The sequence below is a fragment of the Lepisosteus oculatus genome, chromosome 16 (assembly GCF_040954835.1).
Source record: "Lepisosteus oculatus isolate fLepOcu1 chromosome 16, fLepOcu1.hap2, whole genome shotgun sequence".
Classification (NCBI taxonomy): Eukaryota; Metazoa; Chordata; class Actinopteri; order Semionotiformes; family Lepisosteidae; genus Lepisosteus; species Lepisosteus oculatus.
Genome location: NC_090711.1, coordinates 13,604,954 through 13,632,425, shown reverse-complemented (window position 1 = coordinate 13,632,425; position 27,472 = coordinate 13,604,954). Strand labels below are relative to the sequence as shown.

At 40.1% G+C, this 27,472-nt stretch overlaps 1 protein-coding gene across 5 annotated transcripts in view; it reads left to right on the top strand.

The window, feature by feature from the left end:
• LOC102686850 (potassium voltage-gated channel subfamily KQT member 2) overlaps positions 1-27,260 on the top strand; it is an 87,660-nt gene extending 60,400 nt beyond the window's left edge. For 3 of the 5 annotated variants that reach the window (XM_069179360.1, XM_015364643.2, XM_015364645.2), the window contains 6 exons: positions 436-659; positions 2,362-2,409; positions 10,199-10,307; positions 12,615-12,746; positions 18,373-18,496; positions 20,912-27,260. In XM_069179360.1, coding sequence (XP_069035461.1) covers positions 436-659; positions 2,362-2,409; positions 10,199-10,307; positions 12,615-12,746; positions 18,373-18,496; positions 20,912-21,649 — 1,375 coding nt within the window. In that variant the 3' untranslated portion in view covers positions 21,650-27,260. The remainder of the gene's footprint in view (positions 1-435; positions 660-2,361; positions 2,410-10,198; positions 10,308-12,614; positions 12,747-18,372; positions 18,497-20,911) is intronic. The other 2 variants (XM_015364644.2, XM_006639447.3) reach the window with 1 other exon arrangement.
• The last annotated feature ends 212 nt before the right edge of the window (positions 27,261-27,472 follow it).

Sequence of the window (27,472 nt, the reverse complement as noted above, 5' to 3'; positions counted from 1 at the left end):
CTCCCATCCAGGTACTGACCAGGCTCAACCCTGCTGAGCTTCAGTGGGTAAACAGCTGAGAGCTGCAGGGTGATATGGCTGCTGGCTATTTACAGTATCTGCAATATCACAAAAACATTTCTACTTTTCCCTTCTTTGCATTGTCTTAGATAATCAAAACGCAGAGCCTTCTGATGTTTTCCGAACCATCTACAGATCCCAAATTCCAGATGAATTCACAGATGTGGAAATTCTAATGTGGTTGATTTCCGAGATGAAACCTGATCATTTTGAACTTGCTTCGTTACTGGGGCACATCACAATTGCACATCTTTTTCTTAGCTCCCTACACTACAGCACTCTAGTATTGCTCAGGCTCGTAATGTACTGTAGATCCTGAGAAAAATGTATCATGGTGCATGGTAAATGTTGCCTCTATGTCTTCTTCTTGTTCAGTCAGAAAGTCAGCCTGAAGGAGCGGGTGTTCTCTAGCCCTCGCAGCTCGGGGGCGAAGGGCAAGGGCTCCCCCCAGGGGCAGGCCATGCGCAGGTCCCCCAGCGCAGACAACAGCATGGAGGACAGCCCCAGCAAGGTGCCGAAGAGCTGGAGCTTCGGCGATCGTAGCCGGGCGCGCCAGGCCTTCCGCATCAAGGGGGCCGCGTCTCGCCAGAACTCGGAAGGTGAGAGTGTCTAAGCCTCTCTGTCGCTGTCTTTAGTTCCTGTCTCTTCTTCCTGGGACAGCAGTGGGGTAAGTCAGTCACTCCCCAGAACACAACCCAGGAAAGATCTGGGCCTGTTGTCTCATGCGTCATCCATCTTGGCTCAGAAAATTCGATAAGGCTCGAGTATTTAATACCAGAATAGAAACGTAGAAACGACAGTTCATAGACTTCTTACACATTATTAAGTCAGAGAATTTAGCAGGAGAAAGTAAGTACTGTAAGAAAATAATGCACTTCATTAATATTTTACAGATATCCTGCTAGCAAGGCTCTTGGTGTGGTGACATCTTTATGGTCCAAAGTCATTGAGTTATTATTTTTTGTGATATCATGCTTTGAACATACTGTATTGTATACTGTGGTATCTGACTACCTAGGCCTCAAGTGACTACATCAGAATATCCTAATATATCATAGCTGTGATGGCACACCTTTCTTTTTTTATAACTCTCTTCAAACCATTGGCCTGTCTCATTCCAATTATCTCTAAATAAAGATTCAGTACTGCCGGCAGTAGTCTAGACAGTTATTGATAGGATAAGTCTGTTTTTTGATGAGACAGTAAATCAATGTACCATTTTTATTATAAGACTCATCTTTTGCCCTTGTAACAGGCAACATCCTCTTTTTAACTTTGAAAACCTTTGCAAGAAGGCAAATTGAAAAGATTCAGAATAGTGTCACTGAAATGTAGACATGCTTAAAATACTATACTGACAATACTTCTGTACAGGATATAAATTATATTGATAACCAGTTTTATAAGCTAAGTGACATAAATTTGAAAACCAAGTTGAGTAGCTGATGCAATCTGGTGTTTACTGTTGTGTGGGGTAATGACCTGTCTCTGTTCTTGTGGTGCAAGTGTTGTTCTCTATTTTCATTTATGAAGGACAGAGTGAGGTGTACTAGCATCATTCAAATCTGGGGCTACATGCCAGTGTCAATTTTGTTTTTTCATCGAGATAGCAAGGGGGTTCCCCAAAACATGAAAGATGAAGTTTGTGATCAAGACATTTCTACCCTTTTGCTTTTGTTCTTAAATTCATTTTGCATTTGACACTATACACACACAACTCAGTGTGTAGTCAGAAAAGTGAGTGTGTGTGTGCATTTGGGTACGTACAGTATATTATATCCTAGTACTTATGCTGTTTTAGTGAGTTTCTTAAGGCATGAAAACAATTCCTTAGGCAGACTTCCTGTCAAATGAGATTCTTTTGGCTTGGCTTCTATGAGATAAAGTTATAAAGCCTGCTGAGTCAAACAGTTCTCACGTTCAATTTGTGTTGGGGAACAGGCAGGAATAACTTGGCTGTCCCAAAACCACAGGGTTAATGCAGCCTCATTCATGACATCCCACTATTTTCACAAATGCATAATACTACTGTAATTCTCATTCTCAACACCCCTAGAGCAAATGTAAAAAGCAGGACTGATACTCATCTTGGCCCCCTGATGAGACATATCTTTTTGTTATATTGTTTTTTGGTGGAAATGTTATTTAGATACTGTCGTCTTCAGTATCCATGTCTTGTTGGTGTTGCTGGAGTCATGCTGTGTGTTTATGTTCCAAGATTGAATTGAAAAAAAATGTTTTATGGGACAACACAATCCTCACAAACTCCTTTTCATTTCTCTGTTTGATGCTGTGCTAAAGTGCTGATTGAGATGCAGGACGAAGAATACAGATTGAAGAGCTCGCCAGGTCAGGCCATTGACTGGGTGGTTACACTCTGTACCATAAAAACTCCAAAAGTGCTATATGCAGTATCATTGTACTATACACTGTATATAGTGTTTTTGCCATGTTTACAGTGCAGTATTTTCTTCATGGCTCAAGAGCCTAGGTGTAAATCTCTGTTATCTGCTTAACCTCTGAAAACTGCCATCTAATGCTGATTTCTAAAAATCTCCACTAATACATGGGGAAAATTCAAAGCCTTTAATGCAAGAAATTCACGAGCCTGAACAGTACTGGCGTGATGCAAAGCTTCCTGAAGTTGGTCAGCAAAGCAGTTCAAATTGCGCAAAAGCACAAAAGTGGATTTCAATGAGAAAAAAAAAATCCTGAAGGGTCTTTGTATACTGAGAGTGATCCATCATTCAATTTTAAAATGGAGGTAGTAACAAAAGTGTAACGAACAGTTCTTTCCGGACCCTATGCGGACGACACAATCCGAAGAAGTGGGAAACACTAGGAAAAGGTCATGTAGGGATACGGGGCTGAAAACAGGGGGGGCATGTCTAAAGTGCGCTGGTGCACGGGGGAGGTGTGGCCGAGGTAAACAATCCAGAAGTAATCCATAGAGGGAATCCAAAAACACAAAAATAAGTCCATAGCCAGGTGATCCATCCAAACTAGGAATTAAAACCATGAACCGGGTCGGAACCGGCGGACAAGGAACGGAAACAGAGGTTAAAACCTTAACGGGACCAGGCACTTCCAGGTCCCGGACTCGCACGGTGCGGAAACCAGATACAGAGCCAGGATGAGCGTCAGCGCCTGGCTTTTAAGGTGGGCTGGGAAAAGGGGTCAGGTGCACAGAATAAGTCTAAAGTGAAAGGGCTGGAGCACCCTTAAGGAGGGGGGGACTATAATCGTGACAGAAAGTTTTTATTATCTTCAGGGGCTCAGATTTTTTGGGGGAAATTCTGTCTATGGTAAGTGTCATTTCCAAAAAGCACCCCCCTCCTCACCGTGTGAGTGGCTGCGCCGTGACAGACTGGTGTCCCATCCTGGGTCCATCCTGAATATTCTATGACTATTGTGACGGTGTGGAGTGGGTGGCACCATGGCGAACACCGCTTTAAAGTCAACGCCCCGGGCGAGGGGACAGAAGCACCGCCGTGAGGCTAGCAGGGACCACAAATAATAGAAAAAGAGTGGAAAAAAAATGAACAAAAAGGCAAAAAGAAAGTGTACCACTTTGCTGCGTGACCTCCAGGCTGAGCTTACCCTATTAACAGGGTGCAGCCTGGGAAAAAAAGAGCCGCCAGCACAGCGGTGACCGGACTGGACTGGACTGTTTAGCGGGGTCCAGTCTGGTGAGCAGGGTGAGGAAGGTAAAAATAAAACAAGAACTGTTGCTTAACAAAAACACGTGTGTGTATGCCAGCTCCATGATGGGACAGGCAAAAAAAAAGAAAAAGAAAACCTTACGTGGGTGCAATCCCCTCCAGGACTGTTAGTGAACCCCCTCCCCCCCTACCGGGGGTGGCCCTGCTTGTCCCGTCAGGGGGTGTCCACTGTGCCTTTAAGGACCTGCCCAGCTGGGGCTCTTTATCTAGAAGCCAGGACAGCTGGGACTACAACGGTGGGGCGTCGCCCTTCTGCCAGGGCTCCGCCCCCCATTGGACACGCCCCCCCATAATGCCACACTGTGTTCCTTGGACAAACTTCCAGTTGCTTCCTCTCTTCCCAGACATAAGTGGCTTTTTGATCATGGATTGATGATAATTAAACCTGAAATAAAGTCAGTACAGTTCAGTATGCAATTCGCGCTCCTACTGTAGATCTGCTTGTGATACTCTCCAGGCTTTTAACACTTCTTGAATATTGGCTGCACTCAAGACCACCTTTTTAACTGGGGAAAGGAGGGGGGTTAGCTTTGACTCCACGGGAATAGCAGTTTATCTTCCCTGCCAGAGCTGCTTGAGACCTCCAGTGGATAATGAGCGAGACAGAGGACGGGAGAAAATGATGGATCGGACACAGTATGCAAAGGCCTTTAGGACAGATAAGCAACTTCTAATTTGCACACGGCCTTTTCCGACATTAAACAAAGCAAGTTGATTTGGCTTTTTCATTCTCTCCCAAATTGCTGTATGTGGCAAATATTTCAATTTGTACAATAGCCGCCTTCACGCTTCTGACCTTTTGAAGATGTTTTTTCATTGTTTTCTAAGAGCTACAGAATGTATTTTTCTTTGCCTGGGTGTGAGCTGTATATTGAGACATTGTGTGTGAGGGCGGGGAGTTTCATTTCAAAATTTGCTGCTACTTAATTTGGGAGGAATTTTTCTGTAAATCAAAAGACTTTAAAAATGTTATTTAAAACAGATACAGGCTATCAGAGGTTAGGTGGGTGATGGTTGTATAGAGTTTTGTCTGATTGAGACCTTTGTAATTGCTCACACTTTACCACTACACAGCCACAGATACACATAAAGGATTAATATGTACAGTAGGCCTACTCAGTTTTCACACACAAATGTGGATCTACATGTATCCTGCCTACAAACAAGTAAAAATGTATACTAACACATTGTATCTCCATAACCAAAATACATCTGTAAAAATTCTGCTTGTGGCATTCCAGGTAATTTTTTGGGTTGGCTAAAAACTGTCACCCCTCACCACTTAAGGACAGTCTAGCTCCCAAATCAACAAACGCTATTGCTATGTCTTAAACCTTGGTAGAATCTAAAATGATTGAACATATCAGGCCTCGAGAAAAACAGCTTCTTTACCCTACATTGCACAACACTTCAATGCTTTGAAACTGTTTGCAATCTGTGATATTATCATTATCTAACTCAATTTGCAGATCAATAACTGTACGACGTGAACAATTTCATTTTTATCTAGAAGCTGGTGGATCTGGCAGCAGAAGTCTAAACATATGAGACTTCCTCCTTGCTGCAGGGGTCTTTTTGTAAGGTCCTGGCGCATTTTCAGAAGCAGCTCAAGGCTTGATGGAGTAGCCTGCTTTCTTGTGTTTAGATCCATATTGCTTTTCATACCTGGACTATGAGGTGGTCATTCCCCCATGGAGCGCAATTGGCTCATATTTGTCCCCACTAAATAACCACATGTGCAAAATCTGGGACAACTTCCATGACAGACAGATGAGTAAATAATTACATTTTATGCTTGGGACTCCCACAGTATCTTTTAAGACACCACAAGTTTTAACAGAAAATTAGAAAGAAGAACTACAACATGTTTAACTTTTAATTAAAAACCTTACAAAGAAACATTTCTTTTCACTTATCTGATCTGCTCAATACTTGTGGTTTAAAAGCACACAGTTATTGAGCTTGACATTACAGGATATACATTACTCATTCTGAACTCACAAGCTACTGAAACCACACAGTGTGAATAATAGACAGATTGTCTATTATAGAAGACCTTTGGGTTTCAATTATTCTTTGAACATTGTTACATATATAAAACCATTTTTGGAATATGTTTTATTTGAATTTTACCCAAGGAAACAAATCAGAATCCCTCTGTGTAACAGTATGAGATATAGCAGGTCAGAAGCTATAGGCTCTTCTTTATGATAACATTTACATTTCTTTTTTTTTGTGGCTAAATTTGGATAAAAACACGTGATGCTGAAGTATTGTGAAATACATTTTTCCCTTATTCCAAGAAGTTTACATGAGCCTATAGTCTCTTAAAACCTGAAATACTTTTGACTGCTACAAAATGGGGTTTACATGTTTTCCTGTATCCTCTGATAATTGAATCCAAGTGATGTTATGTCTTTCACAACTGTTTTTGTTTTGATTTTAATAAATTGCACTAGTTTGGATTAAGTTATTTCTGCTTAAAACCTAAAGTAGTTTAAGATCACTGAACATGATATGTGATATGGCAGAAGATGTCCATACTCAATAACAGTACGTACTGTAAGTGGACTATAGTTGTGAATTCATTTTGTCTGCAATGTATTAACAAAAAACATTTCTCAATGGTATTTAGGAAAAGTACAATTTAGAAAAGGCAAACATTTAATGAAAGAAAAATCAGTTTGAAGTACTACTCTACATAGAGTTCAGTATACAGTATGTCATCATATTTTACATAGAAGTACACTCTTCCCAGCCTACTGTATATAAAATACGAGTAACACCGAAAATATATTTAATTTCTTAATTATATTAGAAGAATATCTTCCAGTCACAATTCTTTGCAGCCAAGTATAACTTTTGCAACTGGAAGGTTTCAAAGCAAAATAATCCTGGATTTAACCTTCATGTGTCTTTGATCCAAACTGGTGCAAAAAACAAAACACATTTTGTGAATTCCAATTATCTATGTACACATCATGTTCTATACTGTAATTGCTTTCAGTAGTGAAACTGATAACCTTCTTGCCTGGAAGAAGAACATTCTGACACTTCTACACTGTTATTCAGTTCTGTTCATTTAAGATAAAGGAATCTGTACTTTGTACTAATTAGAAAAAATCTGAGCTTTTAAGGTCTGGCATTTAAAATTACTCCTGAAGGTATGACAGTGGCTTTCACTTTTATAGGTAATTTCTCAGCTTTTACAGATGTGGGAAAATGAACACCTTTTGCAAATTGTGAAAAAGCAAGACCTTTCTGGCAAATGGCTAACTCCACAGTCAACTGAGTCTGCACTGACAGCCAGCAGGAAGAGCTGCTGCCTATTTATTGAAATCTCCCAGCACAGGATGCAGTCATTTCTTTAAATGTCAAGGGTGGCTTTCATTAACTCTATATTTTCCCTCAGCTGTGTTCGCATAAGAATACCTTTCACTGTGTCAAATCTACAGGGTGACTTTTAAAAAAATATCAGACCATTTAAAATGGTCTTTCAGTTCTAAGCCAAGCTAAAAACCTGATAAAAACACAAGCGCCTACAAATGGTGAAACACATTAATCTAGCTCCACAGTCATACAATATCTTAGGAAGTGACAGAAGAAGTGCGTGTTCTGACTGAATTATCAGAGCAGAGATTCTGTTGTGCAGAGAAATGTCTGTTGAGGATGACAATGCTAAACCTACTATTCAAACGGCTTAAAAAGTGCCTCCAGGCTGGTTACCTTAGAATCCATGCCAGAGACTAATGTAGCCACCCACGTCACCCACAGTCAGGTATTCTAAGGTAGTTTATTGCACATGGGCAAAATGTAATAAGTCATAGAGGAGAAACTTTATTATAAATTATGGTGATCAGATGCATTTTATGTTTTTTAAATATTGTAGCCGCATGGTTTGACTTGAAATAAAATCACAATCACTATGAAAAAATATCACCCTGTAGTTGACACATGATAATGCTGCTTAATATTTTGTCTTAATTGCATCAATGTTTAATGCTCATGGTTGCATTAAATACTATACATACAATTATGTGTTGGCTTACAAACCATTTGGCAACTTGTAGATTGGCCACATTTCTATGGGCTAGCTTCCAGATTCAATTTAAATGTGTCCAAGGCAACTTTAAACCCAACTGTGCCAACTACACATTGGACCCTGTGTCTAGCCCTTCTGCGGCTCATGTTTTGCAATTCAAGAAGCAGAGACAAGAAGGGACTCTGGACTGAGGCCAAAGATTGCAAATCTTTGCCGTGAAAGTATACCAATATAAAGTGAAGGGGCTGCTCAGTGCTGGTGTACCTTCAGAGAGTTAGAAAATGAACATGGGCAAATTGACGGGAAACAGCCAGCTCATACAAGCAGGAGGAACGTAATGAATTGGTGAGATGTGCAAAAGAGGTCCTTTATAAATGCTATAGGACTGTGCCCTCTTAGCATCAAAAATGAAATGCTTGTATTTTTTTTTGTAAATGATCCGTTTCTTTAACAGCCTTTGTTTCATGTCTCTCCTTTTCACTTCTTTGCAGCAATTGAAGGGTTAATCAGTAAGAAAACCGCACATTCGCTCAGGGTTGAAAGCGGAGAGTGAAAACAATGAAAGAGACCAAAAATATGTCGAAAAGCCATGCATGCAGATCTAGTGACATTCCATCAGCATATGCAGGGTCTTTCATTCCACATTACCGAATGAATAACTTGCGTAAGCAGACCAAAGCCGTGTGCTCCCATGGCTGGCGATCCTGCACTTAACTGCATGAAGGAAGCTGACTGACCCTGACTTACCAGTCCAGCCTGGGTCTGGAGCAGGCCTTCTGTCCTACGCTGCAGAACTTTGGAACAGTTCAGGCCAACGCACACTGCTTCCTGCAGGGCGGCGCTGTTACAACGCTCTGTGGTATAATTGCATTTGAAGCACGTTTGATTTTTTTCCCCAACTGTTTGTCAGTTCAGCTGCTGGAGGAAAAAAAAATAATAATAACCTTGTAGGAAGTGTACACTGTGGCCCAAATTTATTGACATGCTAACAACTCCATGCAGTGTCCCAGAAACCAGTTTTGTATGGTTATCAAAATATGAACTGCATCATGAAGCTTCTTTACTGTGCCAAGCCTTTAACTTTGCCATAGGTAAGCCCCCCTTTTAAAATTTCTGTTATTTTATGTCCTTGAAGTTGACAGCAATATGATTTTATTTTAATTTGGATGTCTGATCTTTTGTTTTGATACAGTGTAAATTACCTCCAGTGTGATCAAAGATAATTTTCACAGTCATCTTTGTTATGAAATACTGAGGGCTTAGATCTATCTTTCCACAAAATCTGTTCTCCAACGTATGTTTTGTTGTTTTGATTGTCTTTCAAAAGCACATTGCGTTTTGAACGTACTGTAAGATATTTGCACAGACAGTTGTGGTCTGTGATATATATCTATATCAAAGCATCTGTTTCCTTCTTTGCAAAGGAAGCAGTCTATGCATTTCACTGAACAGGAGGTTTTGCTTTCAGCAGGTTCTTCTGCAGAATCGCCTGAATCCTCCATGAAATGCTTTAACAATAACTGTGCTTGTTGAGGCATTCTCTCTCTAATAAAAACCTAAAACAAAACGCAGGCTCCAAGGCAGGAATATTTCTGTAAGAGCTATCCTCTCAGCTACCAGCTGTAGCAGACAGATAAAGTGTGAACCCTTCCTTATGTTTGTCTTCTTATTGGCATTAAACATATTTCAGCCTGCTTAGTGTCTGTATTTTTCACTGTATACCGACTTGGAGAGAAATTCCCTCTTCCTTCCATTCATTTCTCTTGTGCCACCTCCCTGCTTTGTTCCATGAGGAATCTGCAGATTGCCTATACTGCCAACAGGTAACGTATGGCTTAAAGAAATAAAACAAGTTCAAATGGTAACATCAAACTGCTGAGCCTCTGTGCTGCACTGCTGCGAACAAAATTGGAATAACTGGGCTGCAGATTGCTTGTAAAACAAACCAAAACTATAAATAAAAGATTACAGCACGGCTATAGGCAAATTCGATTTCTCTCCTTCCTGGTATAGTACAGCATTTTCAGCCTGCTTCTAACAGTTGTCTCTGAATTCCTCCATATTTTTGGGCCACAGTGGTTAGTTAAAACCCCTTAACCTCTGCAGTCAGCTCCCATAATGCTTTGTTTTCCCCCTGCACCAGGACCTTTTGACATGACCAGCCACTGAAATGAATGGACACCATCCTTAACCTACCCCACTGTGAGCGTTGCCTCTCCTGGGGCTGCAGGTTAATGTTGCTGTGTCTTGCTGTTGCTTGGTTCTGTGCAAACATTGCAACAAAAGGTGGGAGGTTAAGGGGTTGTAGGAGAGTAATTCGGTATTTACAGTCCTGTTGCTGTTGTGAGCTGTGGACATCTGTTGTGTTTTCTAGAAGCCAGCCTGCCTGGAGAAGACATTGCTGATGATAATAAGAGCTGCCATTGTGAGTTTGTGACACAGGACTTAACCCCCGGATTAAAGGTTACAATCCGGGCAGTGTGGTAAGAGAAAATTGCACAACTATTTGGGATTTGTTCTCTCATTTCCTAGACAATGTGGCAAAGGACATCAACAAATCTCTGTGCCTCTGTAGGGATCTAAATACTCATTTGAAATGTGAAACTTTGATATTGAAATGAGATGTGCATGATGCAACAAAACAGAATAGGCACAAACACTGTCTTGTCTGTCTTGTTCTTATGCAATATGCGGGACAGGTGTAGATACAAAAGAATATGGATATTCATACTGGAAAAATGCCCTCCATATGTATTGGGACAGTGAAATCATAATTGCTATTTTTACCGTATACTCAAGCTTTTAGGATTGGAGATGAAACCATGAATATGGTAACAGTACAGAGAGTCCCTTTTATTTCTGGGTACTTATTTGCTTATTTGTTGTACCTTTTTAGAATAATAGCACTTTTTGTGTTTAACCGCCTCATTTCAATTGTGCATAAGTATTGGAACAAATTAACTTAAAATAAATGAAAGTAATATAAAACTTAGGACTTGGTGGCAAATCCTTTTTACATAATAACTGCATCAATCCTGTGACCCACCGATATCACCAAAGTCTTGGATGGGTTTTTGAGATACTTTGCCAAGGCTTATATGGAGAGATATACAGTACACTAGTTATGTACAATAATCAAGATGTACTGTATATAATTGTATATAGGAACTATAGGAGACTGAAAAGCAAAATTTATAATAAGATTGATTACAACAAAAAAATAACCATAAAAAGCAACTTACTGTACTCTTTAAACGGAATATGGAAGAATTGCTGTCCTGGATAAAAGTGCCTATATTTAATTAGTACATTTAGGGAAGCATTTACACTGTTTACACGGTTGCATTTTAATTTGTGATGCACTTGGTTGTCGACTGTTATTATAAAGTAGAGGCTGAGTGGCCTCACCCTGGTGCATGTTGGGATCTATGACATGGGCTTTAGCCTGTGTCATATGATAAAATGACTGGAACTGGGATTCCACAAGCGTACTCGGTAACATTGTCTATTGTGTGAGAGAATTTAGTAAAAAAAATCAGTAGATTTGTTTAGCAGTTGCTACATGGGAATGTTCTATTATATCATTGTTTTTTTAATGGTTTATATACTGTATTAAAGGTAGATTTTATACACAGTAAACTACATTTTATTTATTTACTTTCATACAGGAAATTTAAATATATTTTCTTGAACTTCATAGTACTGTACCTAAAATCGTCAGAAAACAAAACATCCCACTGTGTCAATTACTTCTCTCATACATTGGTGGTTTATGGCACAACTTGAGCAAAATGTACATGTACGCAGTCTTATTAAATTAATTGGAAACATAATTTACGTTTTCTGAACCTGTCACATTTGAAAATGCCATGTCTTAGCCATCCTGAAATGAAATGACAGAATTACATTTCTTTACCATCAGAAGGGATCCGTCATTATCTTCCTTTCTGGACTTTGGTCAGATCCTAATAAGTCATGCAGAAATTTATACAAGGTCCTGTGTTGCAGCTCGCCTAGCTGAGGGAAGGGCAGTCTGACTGTACGGATGAGGTTGACCGAACCCTTTCTTCACATTCGCAAGGAATGAGCCAGGGAGCTGCTTCAAGGGTGTAGATGGGGTGGTGGAAGACGTGCTCAAAATGCTCAGAGATGCTCAAGGAGGCGAGATGAACTGAATAATAATAATAATAATAATAATAATAATAATAATAATAACTGCTTACACTTATATAGCGCTTTTCTGGACACTCCACTCAAAGTGTTTTACAGGTAATTGGGACTCCCCTCCACCACCACCAATGAGTGGCCCCTCCTGGATGATGTGACAGCAGCTATAGTATCCCAGTACGCTCACACCTGCTTAGCTTCAGTGGGCTGCCAGCTGTGAGTTGTTGGGTGAAATGGCTGCTGGTGATAATAAAGCTTTTGAAGATTCTGGGGATTGAACCTGGGACCTCATCATTGCGAAGCATCTCTCTACCACCCCTGTATATATGTAAAGGAGTGGAAGGAGGCGGGATTAGGATCTTTCTCCCAAGCTTCTGTTAAAAACCCCATTTGTACCATACAGAATTAATGGCTTGATTTACAAATGGCAAATGTCCTGGAAGACATTGTGGGGTGATGAAAAATCCTGCTTTTGTTAATTTTTTTTGTATTTGTTCTCTGAGTATTTCCTGGTACGTTTGCATGCTGCACATGTGGATTTGAGAGAGAGTGAAGGCAGGAGTAAAAAGTGCTAAAGTCCGGCTTGTTCCCCTTTCTCATGTCTGGAATTTTCTTTCCCTCAGCATAATGAGATTTATGGTTTCAAAGCGAAAGTTCAAGGAGAGCCTGAGGCCTTATGACGTGATGGATGTAATAGAGCAGTACTCGGCTGGGCATTTGGACATGCTGGCTCGGATTAAAAACCTCCAGTCCAGGCAAGAAGCTAAACCACCTCTCAAGCCACTCCGTCCTTCACTTAGCCTCACCCCCTCCTCCTCCTCCTCCTCTACTTCCTCTCCCCCCAAGATCCTGTGGTTACAGTATCGTACTGGGCCCAGTGGTCTGTCCACCAGGACGGACCACGTTGCTCTCCACTGCATGTCCCACTTCTTCCTTGTCGGGTGTCCCATGGTTAGCGTTCCAGAGCAATGTGTCACGGTGTCTACATGTGTGTTCTTCGGAAAAGTCAAACCACCATCCATTTAAATCATCTGAGCTGAAGGCTTCCAGGTAAAAACAAATGTAGCCCTGTCAGTCTGATTTCTATGTTTCTAGGAGCAGGTGGGCAACTTTCAAATATCTCTGCATTTGTGCATCGAACAGTTTCCAAACACCTCCCTCCCAGCAGGCAGTCTTGAATATTACCCCTTCTATGTCTAGATCCCATGAATCTGAGTGATGGCTCCTGGTATTGTCACAAGAGAGCTTCATGGCACATTTCATTCAAGGTCTAGTGCAAGCATGGTGCAGGAGACTCTCAGCAGCACTCATTTCCTCGGATCTGATGGGTACTCTTGATTGTCCCAGAGACAACAAGACTCAGTGAATGCGGAGGATGCACATGCTCAATCCATCTTTCGGAGGTTATCCATTGGCCAATGTAATAAAGTTCTAAACGAGAGCATCTGTAAAAAGGATTGCTCATCCTGCATCCTCTTTAGTATTCATTTCAGTTCCTCTCCACTCATCCAAGAGATACACCTTCACCCAATAAGTACAATATATGTTGAGTAAACACAGTGGTTCCACATATATGTAAATATATTCCAGTTTAAGGACTAAAGGATTTTAGGATTGAACGATTTTTTTAAAATAATATATTTTGAAAAAATAATAGCCGCAATTCAAATGTTTCACAGAACGTGTATGGAATATATTTTCACTTATTTGTCCTTGTTTTTTTTTCTTTTCTCTTTGTTTTCCTTGTGCTGTACAACGTGTCTGTCATACAAGTTTCACGTGTGACTTCATTCTGCATTTTGCCGGTGTCTTCTCTATTTACTTTGCCAGGATAGATATGATTGTGGGTCCCCCTCTCCCCTCAACTCCCCGGCATAAGAAGTATGCATCCAAAGGACCCATGTTCTCTTCCAAAGATTCACCCCAATACTCTCCTAGGTTAGGATCCACCAAACTGCATCTTTTTTAATTGAGCGTTTTCTTTTCATGTTGACTCAGAGCATCAACCCCTTTTCTGAATTCAGGCTACACTGCCCTTGTAAGGCCCTTGGATAAGAACAGTCTGGCATCTTTGCCTTTTTTTCCCCACAGGTCTTGCGTATATACTGTACTATACTCCTCTCCACAAAACAAGCACTCCTTATTTATTATTTATTATTATTACTCCTTATTTATATTCCAGTCAAATTGACATCTTTCTAAGAGAGCAACCTAAACAGGGGATTTAGAGACACTGCCTACAGCAAACGTTTCTAATAAGAGACCTATTCCAATTATTTTGTTAATTTAACAGCCTCTGCAAATAGAGTATACATTATTAGTAAAGAAATTATTAAGTGTCGATAAAGCACTTTTACCAGCAAAAGTATTTCTTCCCTAGACTCTTAATCACTTAATTTTTAAAATCATATGATGGATTTTTAAACATAATCAGGCATATACTGTACTGTACATCTTTTAAGGAACAGTTAACTGTTAGTGTTAAGTCTGTAGGTAATTGTAACCGTCTACATATGCTTTTTGTTTACAAACACAAAAGGCAAGACATGTAAAATTAATATCACAGTCGTTTGCATAGATTGGACACAATGGCAATTAAAAAAAAGGTTATGCAAACTGAAGTAACAATCATAGTACAATTCTACTGCATGTGTGGTTGTTCAACTGAGCAACTACACCGGAACATGCTGAGGCTTGTGATAAAAGGCTCTACACGCATTGGTGTTGTAGTCGATGTCCTTAATGTTCTGATCCAATGATTGCCAAACTTTTTGAGCCCATCAGAAACATATGGCAACAGTAAATGTATTACAATTTGAATTTCAAGGCCGTCACAATTACACTTTAGATGAAGTAGCGTGCATAATGATTTAATAGATACTCTGCTAATATTCCGGCAGCTATTAATTGAGATTATGTAGAATGCTCGGCACATTGCAGGTTTCGCTGTGTTTTTAAGTCACAAGTTAAATTAACTTACAATGAATTATTTAAAATCTGAAAAACGCAAATGAACGTTATTATGTTTTTGAGGAACAACATAGCTGTAAAGACCATGTAATTTATTTTAATGCTATCAGTTGCAAAAGAGTCTATACAAATTAATATATTACATTTTCAATGCAATAATATACTCAAAGAATAGCTACCTTGGCTTTTGATTAAAGTAATAAAGTTGCAGGACGTCTGCTCCCTGATATTTAAGAGCAATGCCACAGCAGACTTGTAGTTTGGGGTTGCGTACAGGTAAGTAGCTTGACATTTAGCCTAATGAAAGGGGTTGAGCTGAAATGCCTGCAGTGCACTGAAAAGAGTGTAGCAGAATATTTAAATGTACAGTAAATTGAGAATTGGGGCTATAAAAACAAATGCATGATAGCATGCAGAACAGTGAAGCATGTCAGATATTGCTCTATGGCCTTGGCAAAAATTCCATTCAATTTTCGTACTTATTCCACATGCCATTTTTTAAAAAGGTGACGTATGACAGAGCTGGGCAAACATTTTGTTTTAAATTGATTAAAGGGTGCCACCATGCGGGATTTAAGTGCAACTGAGGCTTACAACTTCCACAATCTCACTGGACAAATGTATCCTCTTTTAAATAGTAGTAACCTTCACAACCCTGTTGCCCCATGAACCATGGGACTTTTTATTTAAAGGAATCTGACTATGGGGTGTATCTCCATTCACACACCAAAAAAAATACATTTTAATCCGTCAGATATTTCAGACTGAGCAGCACATAAAAAGGAGAAAAGATTCTAAATATTTTCAGAAAGATTTCCAGCACAGATAAGGTGATGTCCTTTTTCTCTGTGGTACGTGTGTGACTACAAAAAGGATGAAAAGGCGTGAGGCAGGTCAGACATACAGGGGTGTGAAAAAGTTTGTGACCCTCAAATAAAAATGATGGAAATCACAATTGCTTACCACAATACCTTTGCTTAATCATAGTTGCTCTTTGCTTAACCAAAATAGTTTATGTTGACAAGTCCAATGTTTTTAAGAATGGTGTCTGAAGTAGAAAAAAAGAATGTGTGAATGTGCATCAATTTGGGCAGAGTGACAAAACAATTCCAACCATATGGGGCTCCAATCACTTTTATACTGGCTATAAATGGAACATCTTCAAGACCATGGTGATAATTGTCCTGCCCAAAGTAGATATCCCAAAGTAACTCAGAAAACCACTCAGGAAGTCACAAAGAACCCCAGATTAACATCTAAGAATTTCAGGCCTCTCTCACTGTGGCTGTTTTCAGTGTTCATGACCACTCAGGAAGTCACAAAGAACCCAAGAGTAACATCTAAGAATCTACAGGCCTCTCTCACTGTGGCTGTTTTCAGTGTTCATGACTCAGCAGGTGATTGGGAAGAGGTTTCATTCAAGGATAGCCAGGAGGAATCTGTTGCTCTCTAAAAAGAACATTACTTCCTGTCACCTGGAAAACACCTGGGCGATCCACAGGGATACTATAAGAATGTTCTATGAGCAGACAAGTCAAAAGCTGAACTTTTTGGAACAAAATGATAAATGTTTTGTGTGGCAAAAACTAAACACTGCCTTCTAATAGCAGATCCTCATCATGACCACTTAGCATGGTGGTGGGGCTGTCAAGGTTGGACGTTGCTTTGCTGCCTCAAGGCCTGGAAGACTTGTCGTCATTGATGGAACCATGGTGTTGTATCAGCAGATTCTGGGGGAGAATGACAGAACATTCATTAGCTGAAGCTGAGTTGAAAGTGAGTCATCAGTAGGACCCTGATGACCCTGAACATACAAGCAGATCTACAACAAAATGGTTGACAGTACTTTGGATTGACCAAGTCATAGTCTGGACCTAAATCCTATGGAAATGTTATGGTGGGACCTGAAGTCTGCTGTTCATGCAATGAAACCATCAAATATCAATGTCTTGAAACAGTTCTGTGAGGAAAAGGGATAAATATCCTAAAAACTGACAAGAGAGGCGTACAGTGTCCAGATGAAGTCATTGCTGTTCAAGGAGTTACTGAATCTAAGGGTTCATAAATATGTATTTACACTTGTATATTTGTTTTTAGGTAATTTTGTTAATTCAATTATCCAAATATATTTTATGTATATATCCTATACATTTAATCAAGTTATCTTAATCTTTATACACCAGAATACAAACCAGTTTAGGGGGTCACAGACTGGTTCTCATCACTGTATGATTCTGTTTCACCAGAAACTGCAGCAGCAGGAATTTGTTTATATATATTTTAACACACATTGCTGTTAGGCTAGTTTTTAACACATATTTTAAAAAGGGATTTAAATTGCAATGTTTTGTCAGCTCTTTTTGTTTCTGAAATGTGTGAAAGGTGGACTATATTTTTTTTGCTTGCCCAGCTTTTCAGAACCCCTTGCAGAAGTCTTAAAGCACTAAAAGAGAAATTAAAAGGCATTGCGACTTCTCAGGTCTCGCTCCACCTCTGTCTGTCTTTAATCGTTCCATGCCATTATGTGCATGTGCCCATGTCACCTCACTCATCCACATGGCTTTCTTAACCTGAATTGTCATGGGAAATGTGAAATCCCTCGGGCCTGTACTAAACCTGCCTGTGCTATGTACTGTAAACCTATATCTTGAAAGCAGCTGCTTAACATACTGTAGCTCTACAGTAGAACTGCAAGGGATCTGCATAGAAGTATCAGAAATAGCCCTTAAGTTGCTATACTGTATTTATAGTTAAGAAAAGCAATACCTTCAGAATGCCATCCAGTTGAAAACCTTAAATATACCCTGTGGATATTTACTTTTTTTTTTTGGGACGTTGCATCTGTGGTTTGATAAAGTACAACAATCAAAAACACAGAATAGGTACTGGTTTGACTAGCACAAATATTAGCCAAATAACCTATAAGTTTATGGACTGAGAGTTGTGAAACATAAAATGAACTAACAATTTCCCTGATGCTTGTACAAGGTAAAACACTATGATGATGGTTACAATAGTCCATAAGTGTACCAAAGAAAGTCTATAACATGCAATTTGGAAGTATTGTATACATAAAAAGTTAGAATACAAGCAACACAAGGCTCTTACCTGAGTGTCGGTTTATTGGAGTCTGTCCCATCAAGGGTACCCTGACAATGCCTATATAATGCAAATGGGATCATATTACATCTACACCAATATGAGTAACTGCATACCACTAGCTACTCTTAATGTGATATTTTCCGAGACAGAACGGCAATGCTAGATAAAAGACCCTCACTACACAAAGATACAAGAATTTCCAGAATAACTCTGCAAATAGTCACCTGTGTCAAGTTTTCTTAATGATCTTAACGGAGCTCTTAACGGCACTGCTGTCATTGCAGATGTTGCTTTCTTTCTAATTGCTAGAGTGGACCAGATAGTTGGGAGAGGTACTCCTGTGACTGATAAAGACCGAACTAAAGGGTCTGCAGAAGGAGAAATGCCAGAAGATCCCAGCATGATGGGACGTCTTGTCAAGGTGGAAAAACAAGTAAGGAACATTTATGTTTTTGTTTTTGGGTTGTTGACCATTGAGTGACACTAAGTGACACTGAGTGACACTAAGTAAGCTGAGCATACTATTTATTTCAGTATTCTGTTGTGCAAAGAATTAGTTCCTTGGTTCAACAACAAAGAGACCTAATACAAACCTGTAGAGGGTAAACCATGCAGCTTCAGAATTACTTCCAAATAGGTTTTGTACATACAGTAGGTCTAAATATGAGGAGGCTCAGAGCTTGGTATTTCACAAACTGCAGTTGCAAAAACATAGAATTACAGCAAGGGGATTGAACCAGGTGTCTAAATTAAACAAAATACTTTCTTCGACAAAGGTTTCTTACATATACCGCGACACCTCATAGGTTCTTTACATATTTTGCATTGTAAAAGTTGATTATTGATTGATTATCACACTCAATTATGGATGTGAGAACTTGATTCACAGAAGGTTATAATTAAACAGAAGTTCAAGAGGAATTGAAGTTCAGGATTACATTAGGAGAAGGCCACATTGTAATCATGCACTTCCCTTCTCTTACGTATAAAAAGTAGCCTGCTGTCCACATCTCTGTGTGCTCCTTTTCTAGCAATAAGTGTTTTGGTTTTGTCAGAGATGGACATCTTTTGCCCTTGGTGTTAGATCTTATCGTTGTCAGGTACACCTCCGTAAAGACAGGATGGGAGTCACATTCTTCTCTGTGAAAAACAACCAGCCTTGTTCCAAGTCCTGCTATTTCACAAGTGGGACTTTTTCGTCCTTTTATCCTGATGGTTTCAATTCTCTCTGGAAATTCAAAACAACCTCATCTGCTTTGTTTACTTCCCCTCTCACTTCCTCTGCCCCTACTAGATTTGCTCCCCCCCCCCCACCTCCTTTAGCTCCCATTCCACTGCCCAGCACTTCTTAGGTGTTTTTTGTTTCCCCCTTTCCACAATTTTCCCTTTTCACTGTTCTCATAGGAGTCTCATTACCGATACCAATGTCCATTCCACATCAAGGATCCAAGGGCATGATGTTAGTCTACAATAAATAGGTCATTGGTGTAAGTCTGCAATGAGTTCGCTCATTTGTAGCCCATAGCACTGAGTTTCCTCCCCCTTTACCTGCCCCTCTAGTGGCGTCCAACTAGTGCAGTGTCAGCCCTCGACTCTTCCTCCCCCCACTCCAAGCTTCCACCCATGAGTGTAGCTGATATTTCTTTCATCCATTCAGTTCTAGCAAACCTCAACAAGTGTTAACTCACTTCTAGTTCACATCCTACTTCTGTGTCAGTACAGTTCATCCCTGGCTACTCCTCCGGGTCACTATAGTGTCTCCACTGCCCACCACAGAGTCTCAAACAAACTAGTTTAGTTTCTGGTTAACAAACCTATGTTCCAATTCTCTACATCATACATGCTTCTCATTCTCCATCAGTATCCCTTTCAAACATGGTACAGCCAATCATACTCGATGAAACAAAGCATCTTATTCACTTCATGCTACTGTACACATTCTCTGGCTGGTTCCTGTAATAATTTGCCTCCACACTTGACTCACTCAAACAAAGCTCATGGTCCAATGGTTCTGTAAAACTGCAGATTGAAGAAATATATATATGAAGTATATTGACCCTTCACTTTATTTTTTCACAATTAGAATTTTGATTGAACAACTGAAATTCATGAAGAGGGAACTATAGTGAAGTGTTAACCAGAACACTTGAGGTCAATACCTCTACTTTTATGATTTCTCTTATGGCCAGATGATCGAGATATTGGTTTAGCATGCCATACAAAGGGCATACAGGTAAGCACCAAAATAGAGGAAGAACCGACATAAAGTGTCTTAATAGGGCTTCGGGCCTCCACAATTAGGCCAGAACAGCTTCAGTTCACCTTGGCATAGAGCAGATGAAACTCTATTTGAAGGATGTGACACCATTCTTCCATGAGAAGTTTCTTCATTTAGTGTTTTATTGATGGTGGTAGAAAATGTTATCTTAGGCACAGATCCCGAATCTCCCATGAAGCGCTCAGCTGGGTTGAGATCTGGTAACCGAGATCTGGTGAACTGTGCTGTGGCTGTGTGTTCATGTTCTGTATTTGAGTTTGAAACAATCATCCTGGATTATTGGAACAAGTAATAGGTTTATTCCATGCTGAAAAGAGAAGGTGTGAAGAAGGCTCCACGGCTGAAACGTTGTGTTTTCTTTCTTCTCTTTTTAGCATGGAATAAACCTATTACTTATTCCTTTGCAGCCTGTGCATCCTGGATTATTGTCAGTCACACTGAGGATTTTTTTAAAAACTTGAAATTCGGTATTAACATGCTTTAAAAACGCTCAGTTAAAAAGCTTATATTACCAGCAGATGTAAAGAACAGAGGTGGCATGCATCTTTTCTTGTCACTCATCTATTGCAGGTGATGTCAATGGAAAGGAAGCTGGACTTCTTGGTGAATATCTATGTGCAGCGGATGGGCATCCCTCAGTCCGAGACAGAAGCCTACTTTGGATCCAAGGAGCCGGACCCGGCGCCCCCTTACCACAGCCCGGTGGACAGCAGGGAGCACATGGAGAAGAACGGCTGCATCACCAAGATCATCCGCTCCAACAGCTCCGTGGGGCAGAAGAACTTTGATGCCCCCCCGGCTTCTACTGGACCCCAGAACCACTGCCCTCCTTCCACTTCATGGCAGCAGCAGCCCATCAGTGAGTACCACCGCTGTAGCCAAGGCACCTCCCCAGTGGGGGACCCCTCCTCACTGGTCAGGATCCCCCCTCCCCCCTCTCACGACCGCTCGTCAGCTGGACACAACGGGAGCAGCCGCGGGGGCTCCGACCACCCGCGCGCCGAAGACGGGAAACAGCACGACAGCGCCCTGAGGGACAGTGACACCTCCATCTCCATCCCCTCCGTGGACCACGAGGAGCTGGAGCGGTCCTTCAGCGGCTTCAGCATCTCCCAGTCCAAGGAGAACTTGGACTTCCTCAATAATGCCTACTTCGGAAGTGTGGCCCTGTGCGCGAAGGTCAGGCCCTACATCGCGGAGGGGGAGTCTGACACCGACTCGGACCTGTGCACGCCCTGCGGCCCCTCCCCGCACTCCGCCACTGGGGAGGGGGCTTACGGGGACAGAGGGTGGTCCAGCTCCAAGTAGGGAAGGCCAAGGACGACGACGGGTGTGTCCAGACAGGCCGGGCGATCAAGCCTGGAAATGTGGTCCTGAGCTCCCTACAGAATTAGGAGACTGAGCGCGGATAAACTCCTCCTTATATTTCGAACCACCTGGCTTTCTTTGTAGTGACTGCTGTGGACCCAGGCCACACTAAAGCTGTTTTTAAAAAAAACTGAGGTTTTTCTAAGAGGGGCGTTCTGGTAAACGTTGGCAGGAGGCAAGCGCTTTTTCCACACCGTCAGCTCTGTCGTCTAGGCAGTGTGAATGACCGTTTTGACTTAACAGAAATGATTTCACAACCCCCAAGTCTAGCTGTAGTTGGCCCTCCACCCCTCACCTCCATTGTCTACTGAATGTATTTAATTTCACATCAGCTGAAGGTGATTCTACTAAGGAAGGAGGGCCCATCATAAAACTTAATTGCAGGTCTTAATCACTTTAAAAAGTGGAGGTATTGGCAGGGCTAATTTAGTTTCTGCTGTGTGAAGTTTGGATCTGACAATTACAGGATGATGCAACTGTATAGATGTTACTTCACAATGGGTAATACAGTGATGTAATGCATTACCTTTACCCATCACCACTGACACAGCACACACTCATTTTTATGGGCTTTTCTTGCAATGTAACACTTCCTTTGTTTCTTAGTATACAGTGCTGTATACACTCGACTGTGGCTTTGACATAAGTAACGTGCAGCTCATTTTTAATATACATAGAAAAAGGGCTGGGAAGCCTTTGAAGTGAATCTGCATTTTGGTGTGGCATGTTAATCAAAGCATGTAGTTAAACAGGAATGTAAATTTAGTGATTATTTAACAAATATCGGTCAGCATCAGCAAGCAGTGTAACTGGAAAACTCTTAGAGCATAAACTAAATGCTTATTCTGAGATAACTTTAAAAATGTGAAAATCATTACTGAAGTACAGTGACAAAGGTTCTCTCAAAGCCATGTTTATATATGGTATAATAAGCATATCAGGGAATGTTCCAAACCATGTGAGACAAAATTCAAAGACTGTGTATAATCATTACAGGGTCTGATGAGGAAAACACTTGAGAAGATAAAAAATATTTTCTTTGTTATTGTTGCCAGATTCTTTTTCATCCGAGTTATCAAATCCATAACTTTGTATGGTACTCAGCACATAGATATTTCATTTCATACAACTGGTTATGTAAAAAAAATCTATTTTACCTTGACCTTTTTATAATCGAATATATTTCTAAGAAGGGGAAATTAAATGGAAATGAATTTGAACAAAACATTTGTTACAGCTCTTGAAAAGGGGCATGCAAAGTCATTTAAGATAGTTTTTTAATGTGTTATTTAAATGCAGTGTTCCGAAAATCCCTATAGCATGACCCAGCATACTATACATCACAATGTGGACTGCACCTAGCCACATTAACAAAGAAATAAAAAAATACTTTCCCATAAACTCACATTCATATACACACTGTCACGATGAAAGCCAGGTTGAAGTTGAAAAACGATGCCTGTAATAGCATGCTTCATATATGTATGAAAAAATATTTTTAAGACCTCATAGGGCTGGGTATGCAATAGCAAATTTTAATTGCTTTTTAAAAGGTTGTGCAGAAAATGTGAGTGATTCCAGCAGGCTTTGATGACTTTTTGTTAAAAGTCAGTCAAAACCTCAACAGAATATAAGCAAGGAGAAAACTGAATTCTGTCATACACAGCAATCTAGCAAAGACAAATAGGGCTGGGTATGTAAAAACAATTTTCTGGAAAGCAATTAGAAGATGATAATGTTGCATTATACAACAATAGTTTTAAAATGTACTTTAAATGTATACAGTATCACCATTACCATGTATTTGAAGACAAAATAGTTTCAGAATTTCAAACACAATGTTTATGGTAGAAACAGCTCAATAGAAGTGGGCTGTGTTTTTTCATAGGCCAGGCAGATACAGACATCCAGTGCTTTGCTTATATAAAAAGCATATATTCGTGCGTTTTTCTTTTTCTAATAAGTCCAAATTTAAAAGTTCGATTCCAGAACGTGCTCTGTTATCACTTAAGTTGTACATTTGCACAGGCTTTAGCAAGCTTTTCGTCTATCAATGTTTTGTTATTAGATCTATAGGTAAGTGTGCAGCTGAATGAACTGCATTTGTAGAATTCCGATGGTTTTGTGAAAGACAAAGGAAAAAAAAAAGGGTACGCATTTTGCACCAACGTGAATTAGAGTAAGCAGAGGTCAGCGCACGCACTATTAAGCCAAGCCAACCTTTATCTAAAAAGGATGGACGTTTTAGTGTCAGGATTAGTTGAATGTAAATGTAAAGATGAACTGAAACATCTTCAGAATTTGAGTCCACTTCAGGTGGACTAAGTAACAAGAAAGAACATCCCTGAAAAGATTAGACAGGCCATGGTTTAGCACCTGGTTAATTAAAGTTCAGTTTACATTGCTGGAATCCAATATGTAATCTTAAATTATTTTCTGTATACAGCATTGGAGCAAACTGCCCTTAGACTTGCAGTTTTCAGTGCTGTTCACAGGATGGCAGCTACAAGTGTAAAAACAGAGTGTAATCTCACCCATCTCTGCTTTATCTGCTTGTGTGGTAAAAGAAAAGAGAGGCAAAAAGAGTACAAATTCCAATGAGACTTTCTCTGAAGTGACATCCTCTCTGAATTCATTGCAATTCATTGTTATGTTGACCTATTTCTCTTACCCTCACAGATGTGGTTTTAACAGTATGAAACAAACCACAAAGCTTACAAAACTGAAGAATTGAGCCTGTGTTGTATTTATTTGAAATGTGTGCTCAACCTGTTTTGTCTTTCAACCACAGCTCATGCAGTCTTTAAAAATTTGCCTGGGCAAATGTAAGCTTTGCGTATTTTTGGATAAAGGTGTTTTAAAGATTGTGTTTTCCGTGAGCTGTGTGGAAGCATCATTATGACACAAAGCACATGCTACAGTGCTCCACCGATTGTGCCTCAGACCCCTTGACCCTTCAGAGGTGGCCTGAGCTCAGTCCAGCACTTCTTAGCCCTGGGGCTGTGCCACAAACAGGCACAGGACACTGCAGGGCTCTGGACAGTGCAGAATGGGCTGAGGATAATCAGCTGGTTAGCCTAGAGTGATATCGGAACCCCAAAATAAAAGGCATAAACAAACTGCAGGCATCTCATCAAATGTTTCATAATCCCTGAATCTTAAAATGTGTGTTATATTGTTTGTTTTCATGTAGTTCATGTTGTTCAGTTTTACTTTCTAAAAGTTAATCAATCCACCAGCTCCGCTGATACAAATGGAGTGATACAGTGTAACTTTTCCCCCCCACGGCACAGGCTCCATATTTTTCTCTTCTCAAGTAGCCAAACCAATAGAAGAGTCTTTTTCATTCAAGATAACTTGCTGCTACTATGGCAATGGGATCAAAATGCCTGGTTTTTGGACAAAGCTGAGTAATGAACAGACATTATTTCTTTTTTTATATGAGCAGCAGTTGCCCGAAATGAGATGGTTATGGGGAAGGACCCATCCCAGCTGTATTCAGAATCTTCAAATTGTGTGGTCATGTCATCAATATCACCCAATTTGCAAAATCAGGAGAGGCTCAAACACCTGACCTGCTTAGTCAGAAGTATTGATCTGTGTATGACAGATAGAAATCCATAAAAGTGATTCAGGAAACAGCTGGACGGGATTCTTGGATCAATTGGCTTCTCACAACAAAATAAGCCGGACAGGCCAAATGGCTGCCTGTCGTTTGTAGTTCTTCCTGTGGTCTTAAAAGATATGCTTTATTTCCCTGCCTTTCTTCCCTTAACTATTCTTTGTCTGTGCTGCTTTGTGTGCAGATGGTGTTTTCCCCCAAAGATTTCTCTCATACTGATGCCTTGGCTTAGGAGTTGGGGGCATTTAAGGAGTGTTTTTGTTTCACTGGTGAGCTCTCAGTTGCCCATGGTGCACGGAAAATACAGCTGTGAATGTAAATGACTTCCAACACCATCGCTTTACAGTATATACGTCTCACATGTCTGATTGGGAACTTATTCTCAGCCTACAGCCGGTTTGCTCTTTTCACTCACTGTGAGAGAAACCTCTTACTGTTCATGGGTGACATGTTTTGGCAGGGTTTTCTCGCTGCACATTGCTCACTGTCTTTTTCTCAATAGCTTTACGTTGATAGACAGAGAAATGTTTGCTTGATTTAAAACAAAGTCATCACCACTGTCTGCAAAGTGAAGCAGGGTAATGATGATAGTGGCAATTCATAGACACCAGTAACTGTGCTTTGAATCATATGGGTTTTTATAAGCTTTCAAATGTTCCATGAGTCACTGTTGTTGCCATAACGGGATTTTCTATTGCTGATTTGTTTTTTAAAAAAGAATGTTAATCTGATAGCAATGGGATGCCTTTATTTTTCCTTTAAACATGGCCTCTGTAAGCATCTTAAGCAAAGAAAAACACTGTGCTAGTAACATTTCTGCTGCTCCTAACATTGTGGAATAGAGTAGAGCTCTAATTGTGAAAGAAAAAACAATTGGCTTTCTTTGTCAGACATTGTAAGTGGCAGATATGGGTTTCCTATGTTTCTCGTCTATTTTGTAAGTCATTTCCAGACTTACTTTATTTTTTATTGTCCTGAACATCATGGTAGCACGTTTGGGATTTCCAACAAATGTGTTCTTCAGAGAGAGTTGCTGTTAGTTTTAAGAAATCCAAATGTTTATTTTGGGGGGAAATACAGTAAATGGGTGAACGACAGAGGTTAGGTCTCTGAGTTGGGGTCTTCCACTGTGTGCAGATAGAATTAACGACAAGGGTCTTGTCAGAATTTGCTGCTGTTTGGCAGCTGTGGGTGACTGGTCAGAAGACTGTGCATTTATTATTGCCCTTTGCATTGATGGTAGCATTCATGGTACACTTCTGAATGTATTGCTTTTACCGAACTTCTCGGAGCTCCTCAGTCAATGTAAGGAAAACAATCACACAGTGTTAATGAGTGACAAGAGCAATACCAAACAGCGAGCAGATCTTGACGTTCAGAACTTTACAATATGGACTACCAGTCCTGAAAGCCTTAATTTTAGACGTACAGTATGACACTTAGTGGTTGCATCAGTTAACTACCGCTAATTTCTTTTGCTCTGACTTCATCTTTTTACTTAAACCGATGAAAGCGTGAAAGAAAAATCTTTTCATATCAATTTTCTGATGTACCTAGGGTCTTCAACAGTTTAACACAATCAAAGTGTTTTAAAAATAAGGTGTATGAGTAATAATTATGTATTATATAATGTTTGCAGTTATGATTCTTTTTTAATTTTTTAGATATGTTTAAAATGAATGCTTGCCAGCATGTTTTTAACAGCTGAATGCCATAAATATAGCTTTCACATACTGCATAGCATCTGTGTTGTAGGACAACCATGGCCACATGGACAATGTATAATAAACTTTGTACATCTCATGTTCGGGACTTGTCTTCATATTCATTTCAGCCTGATGAGTTGTGACCACAGACATAGCTATAGTATTGTGTATTGATCTACTGTACTTTCGAAAGAAAATAAAAATGATGTAGACTTCTGTTTTATTAGTGTACTTTGTTGTGATGGTATGAGAAGCAAAGCTGTTTTGTTTAGCTTTTTTGTACTATTGCCCATTTAGCTTTTGTATGTCAGTAATTATCTGCTGCATAATTGTCATGCAGATTTGTCCCCAGACATTCAGTACACACTGTGCATAGAGATTATAATTTCTCCTATTTGTCCACATAAACTGTCTGTGGGTATTGATCATTACAAA